General features: G+C 55.7%; 2 protein-coding genes across 7 annotated transcripts in view; both read left to right on the top strand.

Annotated features, from left to right (window-relative positions):
- The window catches only part of AGPAT3 (1-acylglycerol-3-phosphate O-acyltransferase 3), a 122,797-nt gene that overhangs the window by 55,104 nt on the left and 49,256 nt on the right, over positions 1 to 18,437 (top strand). Inside the window, 1 exon segment of one of the 5 annotated variants that reach the window (NM_001133935.1) lies at positions 5,369 to 5,421. The exons of the other annotated variants lie outside the window; for them this stretch is intronic. The gene's annotated coding sequence lies outside the window, so the exon portion shown is untranslated. 5 annotated transcript variants of the gene reach the window in all.
- On the top strand, positions 14,352 to 18,382 carry LOC129052337 (uncharacterized). 2 transcript variants are annotated; one of them, XM_054542610.2, is made up of 2 exons: positions 14,352 to 14,587; positions 15,908 to 18,382. In XM_054542610.2, the coding sequence occupies exon 2, from the start codon at positions 15,914 to 15,916 to the stop codon at positions 16,826 to 16,828; it is 915 nt and encodes a 304-aa protein (XP_054398585.2). In that variant the 5' UTR covers positions 14,352 to 14,587; positions 15,908 to 15,913; the 3' UTR covers positions 16,829 to 18,382. The 2 variants fall into 2 exon arrangements, with proteins under 2 accessions (XP_054398585.2, XP_054398584.2); XM_054542609.2 differs by having other exon boundaries at positions 14,354 to 14,587; positions 15,834 to 18,382.

Here is an 18,437-nt window from a genome sequence, read left to right on the forward strand (position 1 = left end):
CCACTGCATGCTGGGACACTCATCATGTCTTCAGCCCTGAGTATGTGTGTGTGTGAGTGTGAGAGATTGTGAGTGTGTGTGTGTGAGGGTGTGTGTAAAGCGCGAATGTGTCAGTATGAGTGTGTGTGTGTGAGATTGTGAGTGTGTGTGTGTGTATCAAGCATGAATGTGTCAGTGTGAGAGTGTGTGAGTGTGTGTGCATGTGAATGTTGAATGTGTGTGTGAGTGTGACTCAGGGCTGAGAGGAGACAGCGCAGCTGGGCAGGTGATGCTTGGTGAGTGTGATAGTGTGATGTAATCAGAAACATACTTTGGTCTCTGGCCCTGGCTCTGGGCACACAGCTCCTACAACCTTTAGTGCTGAGTGTCTTTTTGTTTGCTAATGAGGTGACTGGCTGGGGCTCCAGGACAGCCTCCTGGGGGACTGGTTGCCAGGGCAACCGACCATGTAATTAGAGGTTGGGACTCCACCCGTGGACCTCTGGGGAGGGGAGGGAGCTCGCAGAGGTGGAGTGGATCACCAGTGGCCCGTGATCTGCTCGATCGTGCCTGTATAATGAGGCCTCCACAGACTCCCTCAAGGACAGCGTTTGGGGGCTTGCAGGCTGCTGAGCACGGGGAGGTTCCTGGAGGGTGGAGCCCTGGGGAGGTTACAGCAGCTCCGAGCTCCCTGCCCCATACCTCACCCTGTGCATACCTCACCCTGAGCATCTCTTCATGTGTATCCTTTGTAACATCCTTTATAAAAACCAGTAAATGAGGCCAGGCGCGGTGGCTCACGCCTGTAATCCCAGCACTTTGGGAGGCCGAGGCGGGCGGATCACGAGGTCAGGAGATCAAGACCATGGTGCAACACCGTCTCTACTAAAAATTCAAAAACTTAGCCGGGCATGGTGGCGGGCGCCTGTAGTTCCAGCTACTCGGGAGACTGAGGCAGGAGAATGACGTGAACCCGGGAGGCAGAGCTTGCAGTGAGCCGAGATCGGGCCACTGCATTCCAGCCTGGGCGACAGAGCGAGACTCCGCCTCAAAAACAAAAACAAACAAACAAACAAAAAACAGTAAATGTGTCTCCCTGAGTTCTGTGAGCTGCTCTGGCAAATTAATTGAACCCAAGGAGGAGTCATTGGAAACCCACCCTGTAGCTGGTTGGTCAGAAGCACTGGATGCTCCTGTGCCCCGGACACCCCAGGCCTCGCCCTGTGCCTCTCTCCGCCCGGCTGTCCATCCGGATCCTTCGTAACACCCTTTATAATAAACCAGTAGACAGTGTTTCCGAGAGTTCTGTGAGCCGTCTTAGCAAATGATCAAACTCAAGGAGGGCACCGTGGGAACCCCGGCTTAGCTGGGTGGCCAGGACCACAGGTCACAAGCTAGGATCAGCATCCTGACCCAGTGGCCAGGACCACAGGTCACAAGTGGGGCAGTCTCCAGGGCGAGCCCTGGCATCGTGGGATTTTCTGATGCTGAAATCCCCACCCGTTTTGGTGAGCAGAGCATTCTGTGTTGAGTGTTGAATATGGGGACAGAAGGAAAGAAGAGTTTGTTTCCTGTGGGTGAGACTCTGGGCGCATCAGGTGATGAGCAACTCTGGAGCTCTTGTTAGTTTTGTGGTGCCTTAGACGGTCACTTCGCTGGGTCCGCAATAAAAAGCCGGGGTTGGTGGTTGTTCTTCTGTTAATCAGTAATTAGCTCCCCACTGTTGATTCTCTGAGCTCTTTTTTTTTTTCCAGGGATAAAGCATTAATTACTTTTTTAACACGATACTAACCTGACAGCCTCCCACCCCAAGCTGGGTGTCTGGGGAAGGCAGGCCTGTCTGCCTGTCTGTCACCAAGGTGTGGGGTGAGTGTGGAGAGGACATTTCACAGCTCCCCGGGGGTCACCGTCAGTGTGAGTGTTGGGACATTCTTTTCCTGATTTCTCTGTCTCTCGATGCCATTTTTTGTGAAGGTTTAGCAAATACTCGATAGATTGTTGTGAGAATGTGGGCTTCCTTATTTGGGGGCGATTTTTTATAATGGAAAAGGTTTCCTTTTTTGGAAGTCACCTGACGGGGATGAGTCACCCGGGGGCCTTGGTGCATGTGGAGGCCCAGGCTTGTGGGGGAGTCGCACAGAGCACGTGTGTGATGCATTTATCAGGGCCTTTCTCAGCCTGGGGACGAGGAGTAGATGTGACGGAGGAGGCTCCTGTTCTTGTGGGGGTGGCGAGGCGAGGATGGTGAACACATTAGCAAACAGGAAGCGCGGGGGGAAGCATGCGAAGGAGTGCAGCCCCCAAGACCCTGGGCCGAGCCGGGCAGGGACCTGCTTCATTCCTCGAAGGAGGCTGCCGGCTTGTGACCCTCCTTAACCCCACCCTCAAGGCAGGCAGCCCGTGGAGGAGAGTGTCCCTGGGACCCTCCCTAACCCCACCCTCAAGGTAGGCAGTGCGTGGAGGAGAGTGTCCCTGGAAGAGAGGCCTGCATGGCAGGGGGTACAGAGACGCTGGTCCTGGGTCCCCCCGGCACAGGCTGTGACCTGTGACCAAAGGCTGAAGGCTGGGCTGGAGCCACCTGCTCTGTGGGAAACAACAGTGTGCTCTGGGCTTCCATGGGGTCTCCCAGCTCAGGGGCTGCAGCTCAGGAGCCATGTGCCAGGCAGGGCACTCCGTCAGCATGGGGTCTCCCAGCTCAGGGGCTGCGGCCCAGGAGCCACGTGCCAGGCAGGGCATTCCGTCAGCATGGGGTCTCCCAGCTCAGGGGCTGCGGCCCAGGAGCCATGTGCCGAGCAGGGCACTCCGTCAGCATAGGAGCTGCCATGAGGATTGGCTGCATTTTTTCGCTGTGTGATATGACCGGCTGCCCAGTGGTGGTGGCAGAGCCGGCCTGGGGTCTGGGCATGGGGCGCCTGTCCCCAGCGGGGTGGGCTCTGGAGTGCGAGCGTCTGTTCTGTGTCAGGAGTCCCTGTTTCTTTCTCCCCACGCTCACACAGGGTTTTTAGACTTTGTGAAGGGTGTGCTTTCCAAAGAAAACCAGCTGCGGGTGTCTGCGCTGGCACAAGGAGGACAAACCCAGAGAGCACTGGGTTCATTCCTAGAGGGGGATGGAATCCAGGCCAGGCGTGCCATGAGGCTCGCAGCCTCGGGGACCTGTGCCCACCAGCACACCACCAGTGCCCAGGGCTCCTTGTGCTGCAGGAGGGGACACTGGCATGAAGTAGGGGGTGGGGGAGTCGCTGTCTCGGGGGCACTCCATGGACCTCCTGATTCATGCACTCAGGGACCAGGCAATGCCTCGGGAAGCAGCCTGTGCTGATGTCAGGATCTATAGTTTAATACTCATTAGTTTGTCCCCTGTGAAAAGGAAAAAAAGATTTTCTCCCTACTGCACTCTCACACTCAACACAGAACACTTCTGCCGAGAGATGCGTGGATGTTTCCCCACAAGCAGTGCTCCAGAGCACCCACCCAGGCGCCCTCCAATTCCGCTGAGTTCTGACGCATCAGATCCCCCAGGGCCAGGGCCCAGTCCCACAAGACTGCCCCACTGTCAGATGCCAATCCCAGGTTGTGACCCATGACCCAACTGGCTGGAAGCTGGGGTTCCCATGATGCCCTCGAGTTTGATCATTTGCCAGGACAGCTCACAGAACTCAGGGAAACACCAGCTGTGTCTGCTGGTTTCTTGTAGAGGGTGTTACGAAGGATCCGATGGACAGCCAGGGGGAAAGGGGTGCAGAGTGAGGCCTGGGGGAGCCTGGGTACCAGGGCTTCTGTCCCTGGGGAGCTGTGGTGCACGGGCCTCCCAGCATGTGGTTGAATTCACCACCCTGAAGTCCATTGTACAAGAGTTTTGAGGGAGCCTGGTCTCCAGCCCCCGTCCTTCCTGGAGGACGGCAGGGGGCTGGGGGGTGCTGTCGAGGGCCCCCGCAAGTCTCCTGTCACTCAGGTGGGATTGAAGGGGCTTGTTAGGAGTAACAGTAGATGCTCCCATCCTGTAGGAAATGTAAGGTGTTTTTTTTTTTGTTTTTTTTTGAGACGGAATCTCGCTCTGTCGCCCAGGCTGGAGTGCAGCGGTGTGATCTCAGCTCACTGCAAGCTCCACCTCCTGGGTTCATGCCATTCTCCTGCCTCAGCCTCCCAAGTAGCTGGGACTACAGGCGCCCACCACCACGCCCGGCTAATTTTTTTGTTTTTTTTTTAAGTAGAGACGGGGTTTCACCGTGTTAGCCAGGATGATCTCAATCTCCTGACCTCGTGATCCGCCCACCTCGGCCTCCCAAAGTGCTAGGATTACAAGCATGAACCATCGCGCCCAGGCAGGAAAATGTAAGGTTTTAAGAATTTTGTACAAGAACCAAATAGAACAAATGATGCTCCTGTAACCCTTCCCACTCAGGAAATTACAAGGAATTTATGAGCTTTGTGTCAGGAACCAGGGACTAAGACCAACAAATATCTGCTGCTTATCACACAGCTCCCCAGGTCCGCACCCGTGAGGAGCAGGCTCTGCCTTCGCAAGCACTTTCACAAACAGCAGATCCATCTTCCTCCTGTTAGCAATCAGGCGGTCGGGGTGGGGGCCACTGCCCCGCCATGCCGCAGAGACCCTGGCCTCCTCCAACATCATGCTCAGGCCCCAGCTTCTGTCCTAGCTGTGGCTCACTGGTCTCAGGATGGCTGCCTTGCCCCGGCTGTTTCATCTGCATTCCAGGCAGGAAAATCCAGAAGGGCACGCCTGGGCTTTTCTTTTGAAGACTCCCCCTGAGCCCCACCCCGCTGCAAGGGGCCTGGGCTGTCACCCTGTGGGCTGAGTCCAGGGCTGTCGTGTTGGAGAGGTGTGTGGGAAGGTGCGTTTTGGGATGGCAGCCAGAGCCTCCTACAACCTGGCAGTGTTGTCACAATTTCAAGCCCTGTTGTGTCTTTGACCTTTTACCTGAGCTGTGTAAGAAGAGGCATTTTCTTGTTTCGTTGTGAGTCCTTCCTCACCGCACTTCAGCCAGGGTGCCGACACATGGTCGGTCATTCGACTTCTGGCTTGGCCTCTTTTGTGAGTGTGGGGCCTGGTCATGTCCTCTTGGTCAGTCTCTCTGTGATGATGAGAATGGGAAGACGGCCATGGCGCCCACCCTGGCAGGACTCTCTCCCCTCGCTGGCGCCGGCCCAGCTGCCATGGGCAGCCGTAGGCACTGTCCCGGGCCCTCCTGTGGGTGCTGGCTGCTCCTGCCGTCCTGGCTTGCAGAGATTCTGGGTTAAGAGGGGGAGGAGGGCAGAGTCCTGCCCCCTCCTCGGGCAACAGAGGATCCAGCAAGATTTCTTCCTCCCCACCCTCCTGCCCCTCCCAGCCTGGGCAGGCAGATAAAACCAGGGCCCCACGCTTCTGCCGCCTCCTGCTGCTCACACACTCCAGCCAGGGACCTGCCCCCTGGGTCCGACAAGGTAAGGACAGCGGGGCTGCCCCTGAGCAGAACTCTCTTGTCTTCCCCGGCTGAGTCACTGTGGGTAGACAACAGGGGGAGGGAGAACGGGAGCTTGGGGTCCTAGTCTCAGACCCCATGCTGTCTCCAAGTCTGTGCCCTCTGGGCTGGGCTCTTCCTCAGCCCCAGCCCCAGCACCTCCCGCTCCGCTCTGTCTCCTCAGGGGGCATTGACTCTTTGTAGCCCCGTGGCTTGTTGCCCCTCCACCTCATAACTCTGTGTTGACTTGGGCACCTGTGACATTCATGCATCTGGCCTGCACCTGTCTCCAGCGCCCACATTCCCACACAGAGCTCTGTCAGGGCGTGCCACAGCAGGACTCCCAAGTCCACTCCGCCTTCTCCGTCAGGGCAGGCCAAGCCTCGTCCGCTGCAAATGTCCTGGGAATAACAAACCCAGAGCTGGCCTCTCTGGTGTGGTGGCCGCCGGCCCCACGTACTGCCTGCCCGGGAGAAGCGGCGAGGCCCACGTGTGAGGCCCTGAGAGCTGGAAATAGGTATTGGATTTCAGTGTCCGATGGAGAAGTCTGATATTTTGGATATGTTGGGTTAGGTAAAACACATCATTAAAGTTAATTCCACTTTTCTGTGTGTTTTACTGTGGCCACCGGAGCATGCAGTGGCACGGTGGCTGCGGCTTGCCTTCTCCCGCTGGGTCAGCACCACGGTACATGTCATCTGTAGACTTTTGCCTGAGACGCAGTTGCCTGCTTGGGACATGGACTCCAGCCCCTCAGCCCTGTCCTCCGGCAGCGGTGAAATCTGGAGCGTTCTTGAGTAACGCGCTGGCGGCGAGGGGGTGCTGAGCCTTCGCTCTGCCGTTGTTGGCTGAGCAAGCTGTTTCTCTGGGGACCACGTCAGGTAACATGTAGGACAGCGGGGTGGTCCAGCAGGGAGGGCGTGTGCATCTGTGTGGCAGGACTGGGGGTGATTTTATCCGGGATCCCCTGGAGTGGCCCAGCGTTGGCTCAGGTGTTTCATTCTCCCAGAGAACAGGCAGCTTCAGGGGCCACGCGTGCACGAGAGGAACCCCTAGCCCCCGCCGCGTGTTCCTAGGTTTCCATGCTGCAGCATTTAAGAAAAGAGCTCTGTGTCGTGCTGCTGGGTAGCTTCTGTGAGCTATGCCGGCTTTTGCTTTTTTTTTTTTTTTTTTTTTTTTAAATAAAAATGAGGGCCGGGCACAGTGCTGATGCCTGTAATCCTAGCACTTTGGGAGACCGAGGTGGGTGGATCACTTGAGGTCAGGAGTTCAAGACCAGCCTGGCCAACCTGGCAAAATCCCGTCTCTGCTACATTAGCTGGGCATGGTGGCGCGTACCTGTGATCTCAGCTACTTGGGAGGCTGAGGCAGGAGTATTGCTTGAACCCAGGAGGTGGAGGTTGAGGTTGCAATGAGCCAAGATCGCGCCATCGCACTCCAATCTAGGCAACAGAGGAAGACTCTGTCTCAAAAAAAAAGAGACAGGGTTTTGCCGTGTTGCCCAGGCTAGTCTCAAACTCCTGATCTGCCTGCCTCAGCCTCCCAAAGTGCTGGGATTACAGGCGTGAGCCACCAGCCAATACCAGATTTGAACAGTGGTCAGTCCTGGGGATGGAGACGGGGTGAGGGCTGAGCGTTCCCTTCTGACCATGTACCTCGTCTTGGTTTAAAATTTTCACTGCAAGGGGTATTACTCTCTTTTATAAAATAGCATTAATTTACAAAATCTTGTATTTTTAATTTTTGTGGGTACATAGTAGGTATATATATTTATAAATTTACAAAATCTTAAAAAAAAAACCCACAGAGTTAAAAGTTGGAGTGTTTTTTGCTTGAAATGTTCTATTGCAGCTGAAGGACTGGGTGGGTCTATCTCCCCCAGGCTGTGAGGCTGTCAGGGCTGGTGCTCCAGGTTGATTGGAGGGCTGAATTTTTGTTTCTTCCCAATCCATCGAGACCTGATTTTAGAAGTTAGCAAAAGGAAGCTCTGTCTCAAGTGCCCGGTGCCTCTCTGCTCTTCCCATCTTAAATCGCAGCAGGCTTCTTTCCAGTTAGAGGCTGAAGTGTTCTCAGCTGATGGGAAACCTCCTTTCCATGAAGATGTGAGATAAGCACTTTGGTTGGGTTTTGATCCTTGGCTCCTATCTATAGGAGCAGTGACTTTTTGGTGAGATGGCCTGGGTTTGAGTCCTGATTCTGCAACTGACTTGCTGTGTGACTTTGGGCAAGCTGCTGAACCTCTCTGTGCCTTGGTCTCCTCATCTGTAAGGTGTAAGGGCTTCCGTGAGGAGCAAATATGGGGCCACAGAGCTGCCAGGTCGGGCCTGGCCTGCAGAGGGGCCTGGTGAGGGCGACCGACGTGCCTGGGAACAGGTACCGCAGCCTATAGGAGGCCACACAATTCAAGTTCGAACGCCTTGCCCCAAATTCTGGAACTCTTTCTGTTGGTGTTTGAGGAGAACACACCCTCCCTCTCCAAGGAGCTGGGCCTGTTGCATCCTGGCAGGGCTGACGTGGCGCCTGCTGCCCCGTGCCCTGGGAAGCTGAACCAGCTGGACGCAGCTCCCGGACGCAGCAGAAACGGAATAACCACTCGGCCCACTGGAAGCTGTGATCCTTGCCGGACATGGAAGGCTCCTCTGCACAATAAGAAGGGACGATTTCGGGCAGGCCAAGGGCATGATGGTTTCAACTCCAGCCGCAGGGGCCCTCTTCTCCGGGGCCCGCAGGCGTACGCCTGCCCTGAGTTTGACACGGTCACTGTTTTGAAAATGCCTGCTGAGAAACGCTGACACAGCGTTAAGGAATACACACACAGGCAAGGTGGCAAGCCCCGTCATTCCAGGGGGCAGCCGAGTTCTGTTTCCCCACCCCCCTCACCCCGAGGGAGGGAGTGAAATAGGGTAAGGTTCACCAAGAGATTCTGTAGACCAGCGTGGGCAGCAGCCCTCTGGAGGGGTCAGTGCCTCCCACCTGGGGACAGAGGCCTCTGCTTCTCCTGACCCGTAGGCTGCAATGATCCATGCAGTTCACTGCTCTGTCTGAAGGTTTGACTTAGGTTTTAAGTGTTTTTACTCAGAGCAAGCTGATACGTATGCATTTTAAGAATCGTGATAATTGTTCCAACAGATTTCACGTCTGAAACTACATCTTGTTTAGAAATCACTTTCCATGTAGGCGTTTTCCTTCTGGGATGTGTTTCAAGCCGGGGCACTCGCTACTGGAAACGTCATCAGATTTACTGAGGAGGGTGTGTTTGCGTGTGTTTGGCTACCTATGGATACTACAGATAAGGCGCTGTCTAATTTTGTTTCACAATGAGCTGAAATTTATTCCCACACCAATCCTCTTTTTGCCCTACGGAGTTTGTGTCTTGGCCCCACCCTAGGTGGCTCCGGCAGGTTCTTTGGCTGTGTGTACTCACCACCCCCACCTTGTCTGCACGTGACTGTGACTGCCGTTAGGAGGCCACACAATTCAGGAAGCAGAGTGTGTCACCCTGGCCAGACATACCATATTTTTAAAACTCCGTGCGTTCTCGTTATTTCAGTGTGAGGTGCCTGAGTGGCGGGGCCCCGATAGCCAGTCCCCTGTGACCCTCAGAAGGAGGCCACTGCTCCCGTAGCGGGTGCCTCATGCGGGTGGGGAGCACTGTGTGCCCACCTTTCACGGAAGCAGGGCATGTACAGCCGTGCGGCAGCAGCAGTGTAAGACGGTTCTGACGGGCTCCAGAGCACAGGAGACGGGCCTGGCTCTGCGCCGCACGCGGGCTGTGTGTGCTTTGTTTGGTTTGCATAGTAACCTGCGCCCTGTCCCCATGTGGATTGGAAGGACACCCTGTCAGCCGCTCCCTGCCATCACCACACACTCCTGGAGCCTCTGCCACCACGGCCCGCGCTGACCCCAGAGCGAGTCAAAGCCAGGAGCCTTCCCACGGTGGGACTTCTATTTTATTTGTGTCCTTATTTGTTTATTGAAAGATGTGAAGGGCAAGTGGGATTGGCACACAGAACAAGACGGTGCCGCCTGCTGGCCACAGCAAAGCCACCTCCCCCGGGCGCCGCTGTCCTGGGCAAGGCCTGGTCCCTGCAGAACCGGACGCGGCCTGCCAGAGCCAGTGTGCGTGGCAGGACAGGGGACGCCTGCAGAGGCTTGGCCTGTGGACGCTGCTCCTCCCTGGGATGGAGGGAGAAGGCGCGGCCCGCATTCCTCAGACTGGAGGGTGGGTGGGATGGGCAGCAGGGGCTGTGGGGCCTGTGAGTGCTGGGCCTCGACCCTCTCTGTTGAGGTCCTGCCCGTGTCACTGGCCTGAGGACAGCTCCCGCCTGGCTGAGCGCCAAGCTAAATCTAGATAAACAGGTTGGTGAGATGGTGCTCCCAGCAAGCTCAGTGTCTCATTAACCTCATAAATGCAGCAGACACTGTCTGGGCTGCAGGTGACAGACGCGTTCTCTGGAGCACCGACAGCCCAGGCATGCTGGAGAGAGGACTTGAGTGCCTGTCCTCCTGGAGCCCAAGGTGCCTTGTCCTGGCGGTTCTGTGTGCATCATGCAGCCCCATTTTCACATTCGGGAAGTCACGAATCCACAGTGTCTTTGAAGAAAGTGGGGAATAGAGTTATCAACCGTCACTCCACGGAGAGTCTAAGGCAGAGAGAAGTTGGGTTCCCCTTCCACGGTTCCCTGCCCCTGGGGACACAGTTGTGGGAGGTCTCAGGGCAGAGATGCCGCACGGTGGGGTGGGGGGCTCGGGTGCCAATACCAGTGCAGCCTGGTTCCCTGTCCTGGGCCTGCCAGTGACTTTGTGGTCCTGGGCAGGATTATTTTGAGAGGCAGTGGAGCTAGCGGGGCAGAGCTGTGCTGAGCGCTGAGGGATCATTTGTGTAAAGCACCTGCCACTGAGTGTGACCTCAGGGTTGCCCATGTGACCTCAGCGTGGCCCATGGGACCTCGCTGTGGTGTGTCTCAGCAACGTCATCTTTCTTACTGTCCCTGTTCTCTGGGCCTCTCTCAGACCTTGGGGGCAGCAAGCTCTGCCCAGTGAACTCAGAGGCTGCAGCTCCTGATTCTGGGTGTCCACAGTGGGCAGGCCTGGGAGGGTGAGGGTGGGTGGGTGTTTCTGTCGGGATGAGGGGAAGGCGGGGATGAGGTGGGGGTGCACACCTGGGCCGAGGGGAGCAGAGGGAAGCAGGGCTTGCTGGCACATTCCCAGGGGGCTGATGTAGGGGCCAGTGTCCCCTCCCTGGGGCGGCAGGAGGTGGCTCCTCACGGTGGCCGGGGTGGCCCACGGCAGGCAGCGTGCGGTCCTCAAGCTGCTGGTGACAAACGCAAGGGGCCTGCTGCCCTGTCCCCTCGGGCGGGCACCACCTCCTTCCTGCATATTCCTGTTCCGCATTACAGATTGTTTTTATGGCCCTCCTACGTGACATCCTGGGGCAGGGGCTGTGGGGGCTCTAGAGTTGGGGTGAACGCACGTCTGAGGCTCGTCAGGGACTCAGCGTGGGGCCCTGGGGTGGGTTTGCCATTGCCTTTTCTCGAGGGCCTTGTGACTGGACAGCGCAACTGCTCTCCAGGTCAGTTTTCTTGTCCAGACCCGGGGTCGGGGCGGACACTGGACGAGGTGGAGTGTCAGCGAGGGAAACAGAGACCTTTTAGAAATGGTGTCACAGTGACACCTGCGTGCTGGTCCTCCCACGTTCCCCGTGTCTGGTGCTAGTGACCTCGCACTGCTGGGGTGAGGGAAGTTAATCACACCTGGAGTTTCGCTCGGTCACTGGCGTGAGAAAGGGAATGTGAAATCTTCATGGGGTTTATCTGAAGAAAGATTTTATTGACATCCTAAAAACACTCCATTTTATGTTGCGGCTCTGAGGAGGCCTCCAGGAAATTGCATCGACATACTCGGTTCTTCTCTTTTAATATTTTTGTATAAATCATTAAGTTTCCATGTCCAGGGAAATAATCAGGAGATATTATATTCCTATGACATTTGTTTGGGTAATATGTTCAGATGAGCTTTGTTCTTCTTAACCTTAAAAAAGAGATGTGGAGGTAAAAACTGAAGAGCCACGTGCAAGTAGGACGCCACATCAGCCACTTTAGCAGGACTCCCAGGCAGAGAACTGCCACGTGCTTCAGCTTTGATTGACATTGAGCATCCCCAGCCGCCGGCACCGTCGTCAGGATTCAGACAGTGCAGCTCCCATTCATCAGAGACACCACCAGAAGGGGATTTTGGCAAAGGTCTTATGCCAAAATCCATTATTTCTAAATAGTAAAACCATGATTCTAAACATTCTAGGTTTGCTGTAAAGAGCATGATGAGAAGCTCTAACTATCTCAGTGTTCCATACAGGTTGAGGTTTTGTTCCCGTTCTGCTTTTTACCTGAAGAGGATCTCGTGTGTGTGTGTGTATCTATCTACCCACCTACCTACCTATCTGTCATCTATCTATAATTGACAAAATATAATTGTGTATATTTATGGAGTACCATGTGATCTATGTGTACATTGTAGAAAGATTAATTGAGCTAATTAACATAGCGATCAGCTCACCAACATCGTTTTTGGTGGTGTGGATGTTAAAAATCTATTCTTTTCCCGATTTTGAAACATGATACGTTATTGTTAACTGGTCACCACGCAGCGCGGTGGATCACGAACACATCGCTCTGGTCTAACTGAAACTGTTCCCTTTGATCAGCACCTCCTTTGCCTATCCTTGCACAAGCCCCCAGCCCCTGGTAACCACCCTGCTCCTCTCAGTTCTGGTGAGATCCCCATTTCCGATTCCTCGTGTGAGTGAGGTCATGCAGGATTTGTCGTTCTGTGACTGGCTGATTATCCACTTAGTGTCAGGTCTACCAGGTTTGTCTGTGATGTTGCTAGTTACAGGACTTCCTTCTTCCTTACGGCTGAATAATAACACAGTGTTACGCACCACACGCTCGCTATCCATTTGTCTGTTGGTGGGCACCTGGGCTGCCTCCATTGTGTGGCTGTTGGGGGTGGTGCTGCAGTGAACACGGGCGCGCAGATGTCTCTTTGACACACAGATTTCAGTTCCTTTAGATACATACCCAGAAGTGGGATTGTTGGACCTTATGGTAGTTCCTTTTGTTTTTTTGAAACGGAGTCTTGCTCTGTCGCCCAGGCTGGAGTGCAATGGCACGATCTCGGCTCACTGCAACCTCTGCCTCTTGGGTTCAAGTGATTCTTTTACTTCAGCTTCCTGAGTAGCTGGGATTACAGACGCCCGCCACCATTCCTGGCTAATTTTGTATGTTTAGTAGAGATGGGGTTTCACCATGTTGGCCAGACTGGTCTCGAACTCCTGACCTCAAGTGATCCACCTGCCTTGGCCTCCCAAAGTGCTGGGATTACAGGTGTGAGCCACTGCCCTGGGCCAGTAGTTCCATTTTTGACTTTTGGAGGCACCTCCAGATGGTTTGTATAGTGGCCACACAGATTGATGCTCTCTCTCCCCCACAGCGTGCCAGGTCCCCTTTCTCTGCGTTCTCGTCAACACCTGTTACGTTCGTCTTTTTGATAATAGCCATCTGAACGGCATGAAATGACACCTCCCTGTGGCTTCGATTTGCTTCTCCCTGATGGTTAATAATGCCGAACAGCTCTGCGTTAACCTGCTGGCCATTGGTGTGGCTCCTTCTGAGGCACAGCCGTTCAGATCCTTTGCCGTTTGCTTTCTTGCTATTGAGTCTGAGCCCCTTTATCCCGTGGATGCTGGGCCTGCATTGGGCATGTGGTCTGCAGGGTTGTCTCTCACTTGGGGGTTGTCTCTTTACCCTGTCCCTCCCTTTGTCATGCAGAAGCTGTTTAGTTTGCTGTAATCCCAGTGGTCTATGTTTGCTTTTGTCGTGTATTTTTTTTAAAGCTCTGCCATCTGTTTTCTCCATGGGGAAAGGTTTGGGAATATCGATGATGTCATCATACTCCTGGCTGCTTCTTGGCATTTTCCATGCCCAGCATTGTTCTCAGTGCACCCCGGGGGTCTTTGGCTCTCCACAGCCTGCTGGCGTCCGTGTGTTGTTATTCTTTCTTTGTGGTTGAGGAAACTGAGGCACAGCTTGGAAGCGGGTGGCGCTGGGGTTAGACTCCAGTAGTCTCAGCATGTAGCAGCAACTGTGGGAGGGGCAGCACATGGGAAAGGTGAGGGGAGAGTCAGGAGAGGACGCTGCATACCAGATGCCCAGAGGCCCCGGCGGCCTTCATCCAAGCACAGGCCCAAGCACCAGCTGCAAGAGCCACAGGATGATGTTCCCGCGCCTGCCACGAGCCTCACGTGGAGAGTGGACAGTGGCATGGAAACGCCGGAGGGTTAGAACTGAGCAGCAAGACGGGGTCTGTGGGTGCACGAGAGGAGGCCCTTGGTCTGGAACAGCCTGGGGTCCCCATGTGCTGGCCCGGTGTGGGCCAGCCGCACCTGGTGTGCCACTTCCTTTCTCAGTCATGACCAGCTGCCATATGCCGTACCAGGGCAGGGGCAGTGGAGCAGGTGTCTGCCCCGCATTGCTCATTCTTGGTGGTTTGGGTGATGAGGTTTTGAGACCTGGATGCTGGAGAACAGGCAGACATGGGTGCCCGGCATGCCAGCCCCCCGAGCACCAGCTCCCCGCCCGAGCACCAGACCCTGAGCACCAGCTCCTGTGCCGAGCACCAGCCCCCCCAGAGCACCAGCTTCCCCCCACCCCGAGCAGCAGCCCCCCATGCTGAGCACCAGCCCCCTGAACACCAGCCCCCAGAGCACCAGCTCCCATATTCCAGTCCCCTGAGAACCAGCTCCCCGAGCACGCCTGCCCCCCAAGTACCAGCTCCCACACACCAGCCCTCTCACCGCAGTGTGCCTGTCTCCACCTCCCAAGGGTGGAAGGAGGGGCCTCCAGGCCTTTCTTCCTTTGCTGTGCCCATGCTCAGGGATGGTGACTTCATAAGAGGCCACAGAGGCTCCACAAGTCCCCAGGCCGTCGGCTGCCTGGCCCTGGCCTGCGTGGCAGTGCAACCTCGTTGGTAGAGTCAGGAGGCTGGGCCTCCACTAGGATGTTATACAGTCAACATGGCTTAGGTGTCAGAGACAGGAAAGGACCTGGAAGAAAAGAACTGTTTCCTTTAGGCCCTGGGGTAACCAGAAGGTAAGACTAGGAGGTGTGTGATGGTGGTGGGGCGGAGGAGGGGACAGCGGGAACCTGCGGAGGGGCGGGCTCAAGTCCTGGTCGTGAGCAGGACGATATTCAGGTAGCTGGGAGCATGAGGAGGCCACGTGCCCATGGTGGAGGAGCTACAGCACAAAGCAAGCCACACCATGCCACCCACGTGCTGCCATATCACATCACGCCACTCACACGCCACCCACGCCACTCACACCACCCACGCCACTCACACGCCACCCACGCTACTCACATGACACCCATGCCACTCACACCACCCACGCCACCCACGCCACCCACGCCACTCACGCCACCCACGCCACTCACGCCACCCACGCCACCCACGCCACTCACGCCACCCACGCCACTCACGCCACCCACGCCACTCACACGCCACCCACGCCACTCACACCACCCACGCCACTCACACGCCACCCACGCCACTCACACCACCCACGCCACTCACACCACCCACGCCACTCACACCACCCACGCTACTCACATGCCACCCATGTGCCGTCCACCACCCACGCCACCCACACCACTCACATGCCACACACAGAACCAGTGTGGAGGCTGGACAGAGGGGGCTTCTCACCTGAGAGCATGAGGAAGCAGTGGGAAGCACCTGGCAATTCTGGAGAGCTCAGCAAAGTCACCAAAGTGCCGTGCAGCGCTAGCACGCTTTGCTGTGCGGGCATCCGTTGGTGTCACACACTGGGCCGTGTGGTGGCCTTGAGTGGCGAGGGAGCAGGAGGCAGGCTCAGGACACACCACAAAAGCAAATGTAAGAGCTGGGACCCTCAGGGGCAGTGCCCTCCAGTAGCAGCACCCAGATCCCGCCTCCCTCCAGCCCTGGGGAGGCTGAGCCGGGGTCCCCAGCTGGGAGTGCCCCCAAGTGCCTGGCCCTGGCAGGCATGAAGCCGTTGAGGAGGAGGGCAGGGCCAGCATAGGCCCCACAATGTCCCCACAGTTTTTACAGTGAGAAGTGGCCTTAGAGGTCAAGTCCAGGAGTGGCTTGCAGGGCGGCCTCTGCACTCAGTACTGGGCACCAGCGCCGCCGCGGAGCTAGGAGAGACCTGAGGCTGGGCCCACAGATGCTCACCGCTCGGTAGGGGTGTTCTGGGGCCTCAGGGCTGGGTCCGCCTGGCATTTGGGGAGTCTGTTATTCAGACATGGAAAGGGAACGACTCTCCCAGGAAGGGATTTTTTTTTCCTTATCACGAGAAAGGCAGTGACCCAGGCGTGGGGCAGGAAGGACAGCCTTGCTTCTCAGGCTCCGACAACCTGGCTTCATCATCACAGGCGGCCATGGAGGAGCTCAGACTCGGGCCCACAGCACCTCTGCTACTCTGGAGACTAAGGAGTGGAGAAGCCTCAGCCAGGGCTCGGGGCTTGGGGCAGTGCCCTGGCTCTCCAGGTGCGCTAAGCACACAGATCATGCCAGGCTTTTTCCCTGATGGCGGCTCGAGTCGGAAGCCAGAGTGTAGAACAGTAGCAGAGCCCGCCCAGCTGTTCCTAAGCCAGGCCCAGGCTCCACTGCAGGGTCACATGGAAGGCTGCGGCCCTGGCCCTGGCCCCGACACCTGCAGCTCGGGCACCCCTGGGGATAGCCGTTGTGGTCAATCTGCTCACTCCAAAGAGGGGGAGCCAAGGCCAGAAAAGTCAGGTGACCTGCCAGGACCCCAGCTCTGCAGCCCAAAGAGGCCAGGACTGAAGCAAAAGCAGGAAGAGGGGAGGACAGTGCGGCCCCAGCCCCTTGTGCCTGACATCACACCAGGCTGGCACCAGGCCTCCCACCCCAGCCGGGTTCCTGAGCCTCCCCTAGCAGTGGCGAGCACGGCATTGTTTACTGGGGGCTGTGGACTTTTCTGTGGGCGCACCTGCAGCGTTCATCTGTCTGAGAACGAACTCCTGTCCTCCGTGGGGCCAGTGCCTCTGCCCTCCTGGCACATGGCCACAGTGCCTCCCTCTGGAAGAATGACCTGGGAGTCAAAGCTGCAAGTTTTAGTTGTCTCCTCATGTACAAGGATTTCTCCGGCAGAGGAAGACACAGTGAGAGAATCAGGTGGCTCGCCAGTAATGCCTGTGTTCAAAGACCTGCTCGTGAATGAGCTCTGCCCCTGTAATGCTTCTGTTCTATCACAGCTGAAAAGCTCACCCAGCTGCTGCCCACAGAGACTTCAGATACCTTGGCAAAAACAAGACATCCTTTCCTTTTCCTGACCGCAGCTCTTGTTTGGAGGCACGGAGGCCTAGTGCTTCTGAGTGGAGCCGTGCCTGGCGCCAGCCTGGCTCTCCCGCGTCAGCTCCGCCTAGAGCGGCTCCCAGGCCTCTGTGCCTCAGCGAAAAGGGCTTCCCTGTGTATTTGCAACTGCACGGCCTGTTTCCTTGCCCTAAAATTTGTTAAAATCTTCATGATGTGAATAAGCTTTTTTCCTCTTTCTTAAAAAAAACAAAAAAATGACATATTTAGAGTAGGCTGTGGGTCCCTGGGACGCTGGTTCCCCCAAGTATTTTTCTCTAATAGAAATTGGTTTTGTTTTTAAAAGGAATTCTCCATTCATGTACTGTTCTGAATGGTAGCCATGTTTGCTTTAAGATAAAAGAACACCCCGCCTGCAAACCTGAGTGGGGCTGGCACTCCCGGGTGGGGGAACGTTGACCCTGTGGCTTCCTGTGGTCCTGGAGAAAACTCAGGCTTGCTGTTATCACAGGGGTACCCATGAGTGACTTTTGGATTTTGGGAAATGCAAAGCATGTAGATAAGAAGTTGGTCCCTAGATATGTGTGAGTTCCAAAGGCCCACTGGTTGGGGCGCTGGTGAATTGAGCTGAAAGTAGCAGAATCTGCCTTGAGCTGACCTAGGTGGGAAGCCCCAGGGGTCAGCTCCTCCACGCTGGCCTTTGCTTGGCTTGGCGGAGGCACGCAAGGCCCCTGGCTATATCCGTTCCTCCTCTGGGCCACCCTCTAGGTTGCTTTCCACTGTAGGCCTGTCTCCTTGAGGTGACATCATGGCTGCCTCTGCACCAGCCATCACAACTTGATACAGAGAAGTCTGATGTCAGGAAAAGGGATTTGTTTTGTTTTGTTTTGTTTTTCTGGAGACAGGGTCTCCCTCTGTCACTAAGGCTTAAGTGCAGTGGTGCAATCGTGGCTCACTGCAGCCTTGAACTCCTGTGTTCAAGTGATCCTCTGCCTCCGAAAGTGCTGGGATTACAGGCGTGAGCCACCATGCCTGGACAGGAAAAGGGAAATTTCTTTTTGCAACCTTTTGTCAGGGGCTGAAACCTTTCTGGAAGCTCCAAAAGACTCCTCTCTCTCTCATTAACTACCTCTAAGGCAGTCATTAGGACGCATCCCATGAAACCAGATGACTTCTGCATAGCCACTGCCTCCTATACCTCAGGCAGGGTCTTGTTAGAAGAAGTGCCAGGCAGAGGTTGTGTGGGCAGCCAGTTGTATTTGCATATTTTGGGGTGGCTGTGCAGACAGTGCTGGACTAAGGAAGTTGTGTGGGTCCTCGCTGCAGAGGGAGGAGGAAGCAGCTCACACGCTTGCTGTTGTCTGGTGGGAGGGCTGCATTTCTCCTCTCTCCCCCACTTTCTCTCTCTCTCTGTCTCACACACACACATACACACACACACACACACTCTCGGGTTTCTTGGGCTGCTAACAGGATTAAATGAATGTCTTGGTTCCATGGTGTGCATTTCACACTAGAGAGCTAAGTTAGTTAACATTGCTCATTGGGATAGAAGGAACGTACTGAGGAATGTACTGAGGATTAGAAGTCAGAATTCTTGAATCTGCAAATCTTTTTTTTTTTTTTTTT

The sequence above is a fragment of the Pongo abelii genome, chromosome 22, assembly GCF_028885655.2.
Source record: "Pongo abelii isolate AG06213 chromosome 22, NHGRI_mPonAbe1-v2.0_pri, whole genome shotgun sequence".
In the NCBI taxonomy this organism is placed as follows: domain Eukaryota; kingdom Metazoa; phylum Chordata; class Mammalia; order Primates; family Hominidae; genus Pongo; species Pongo abelii.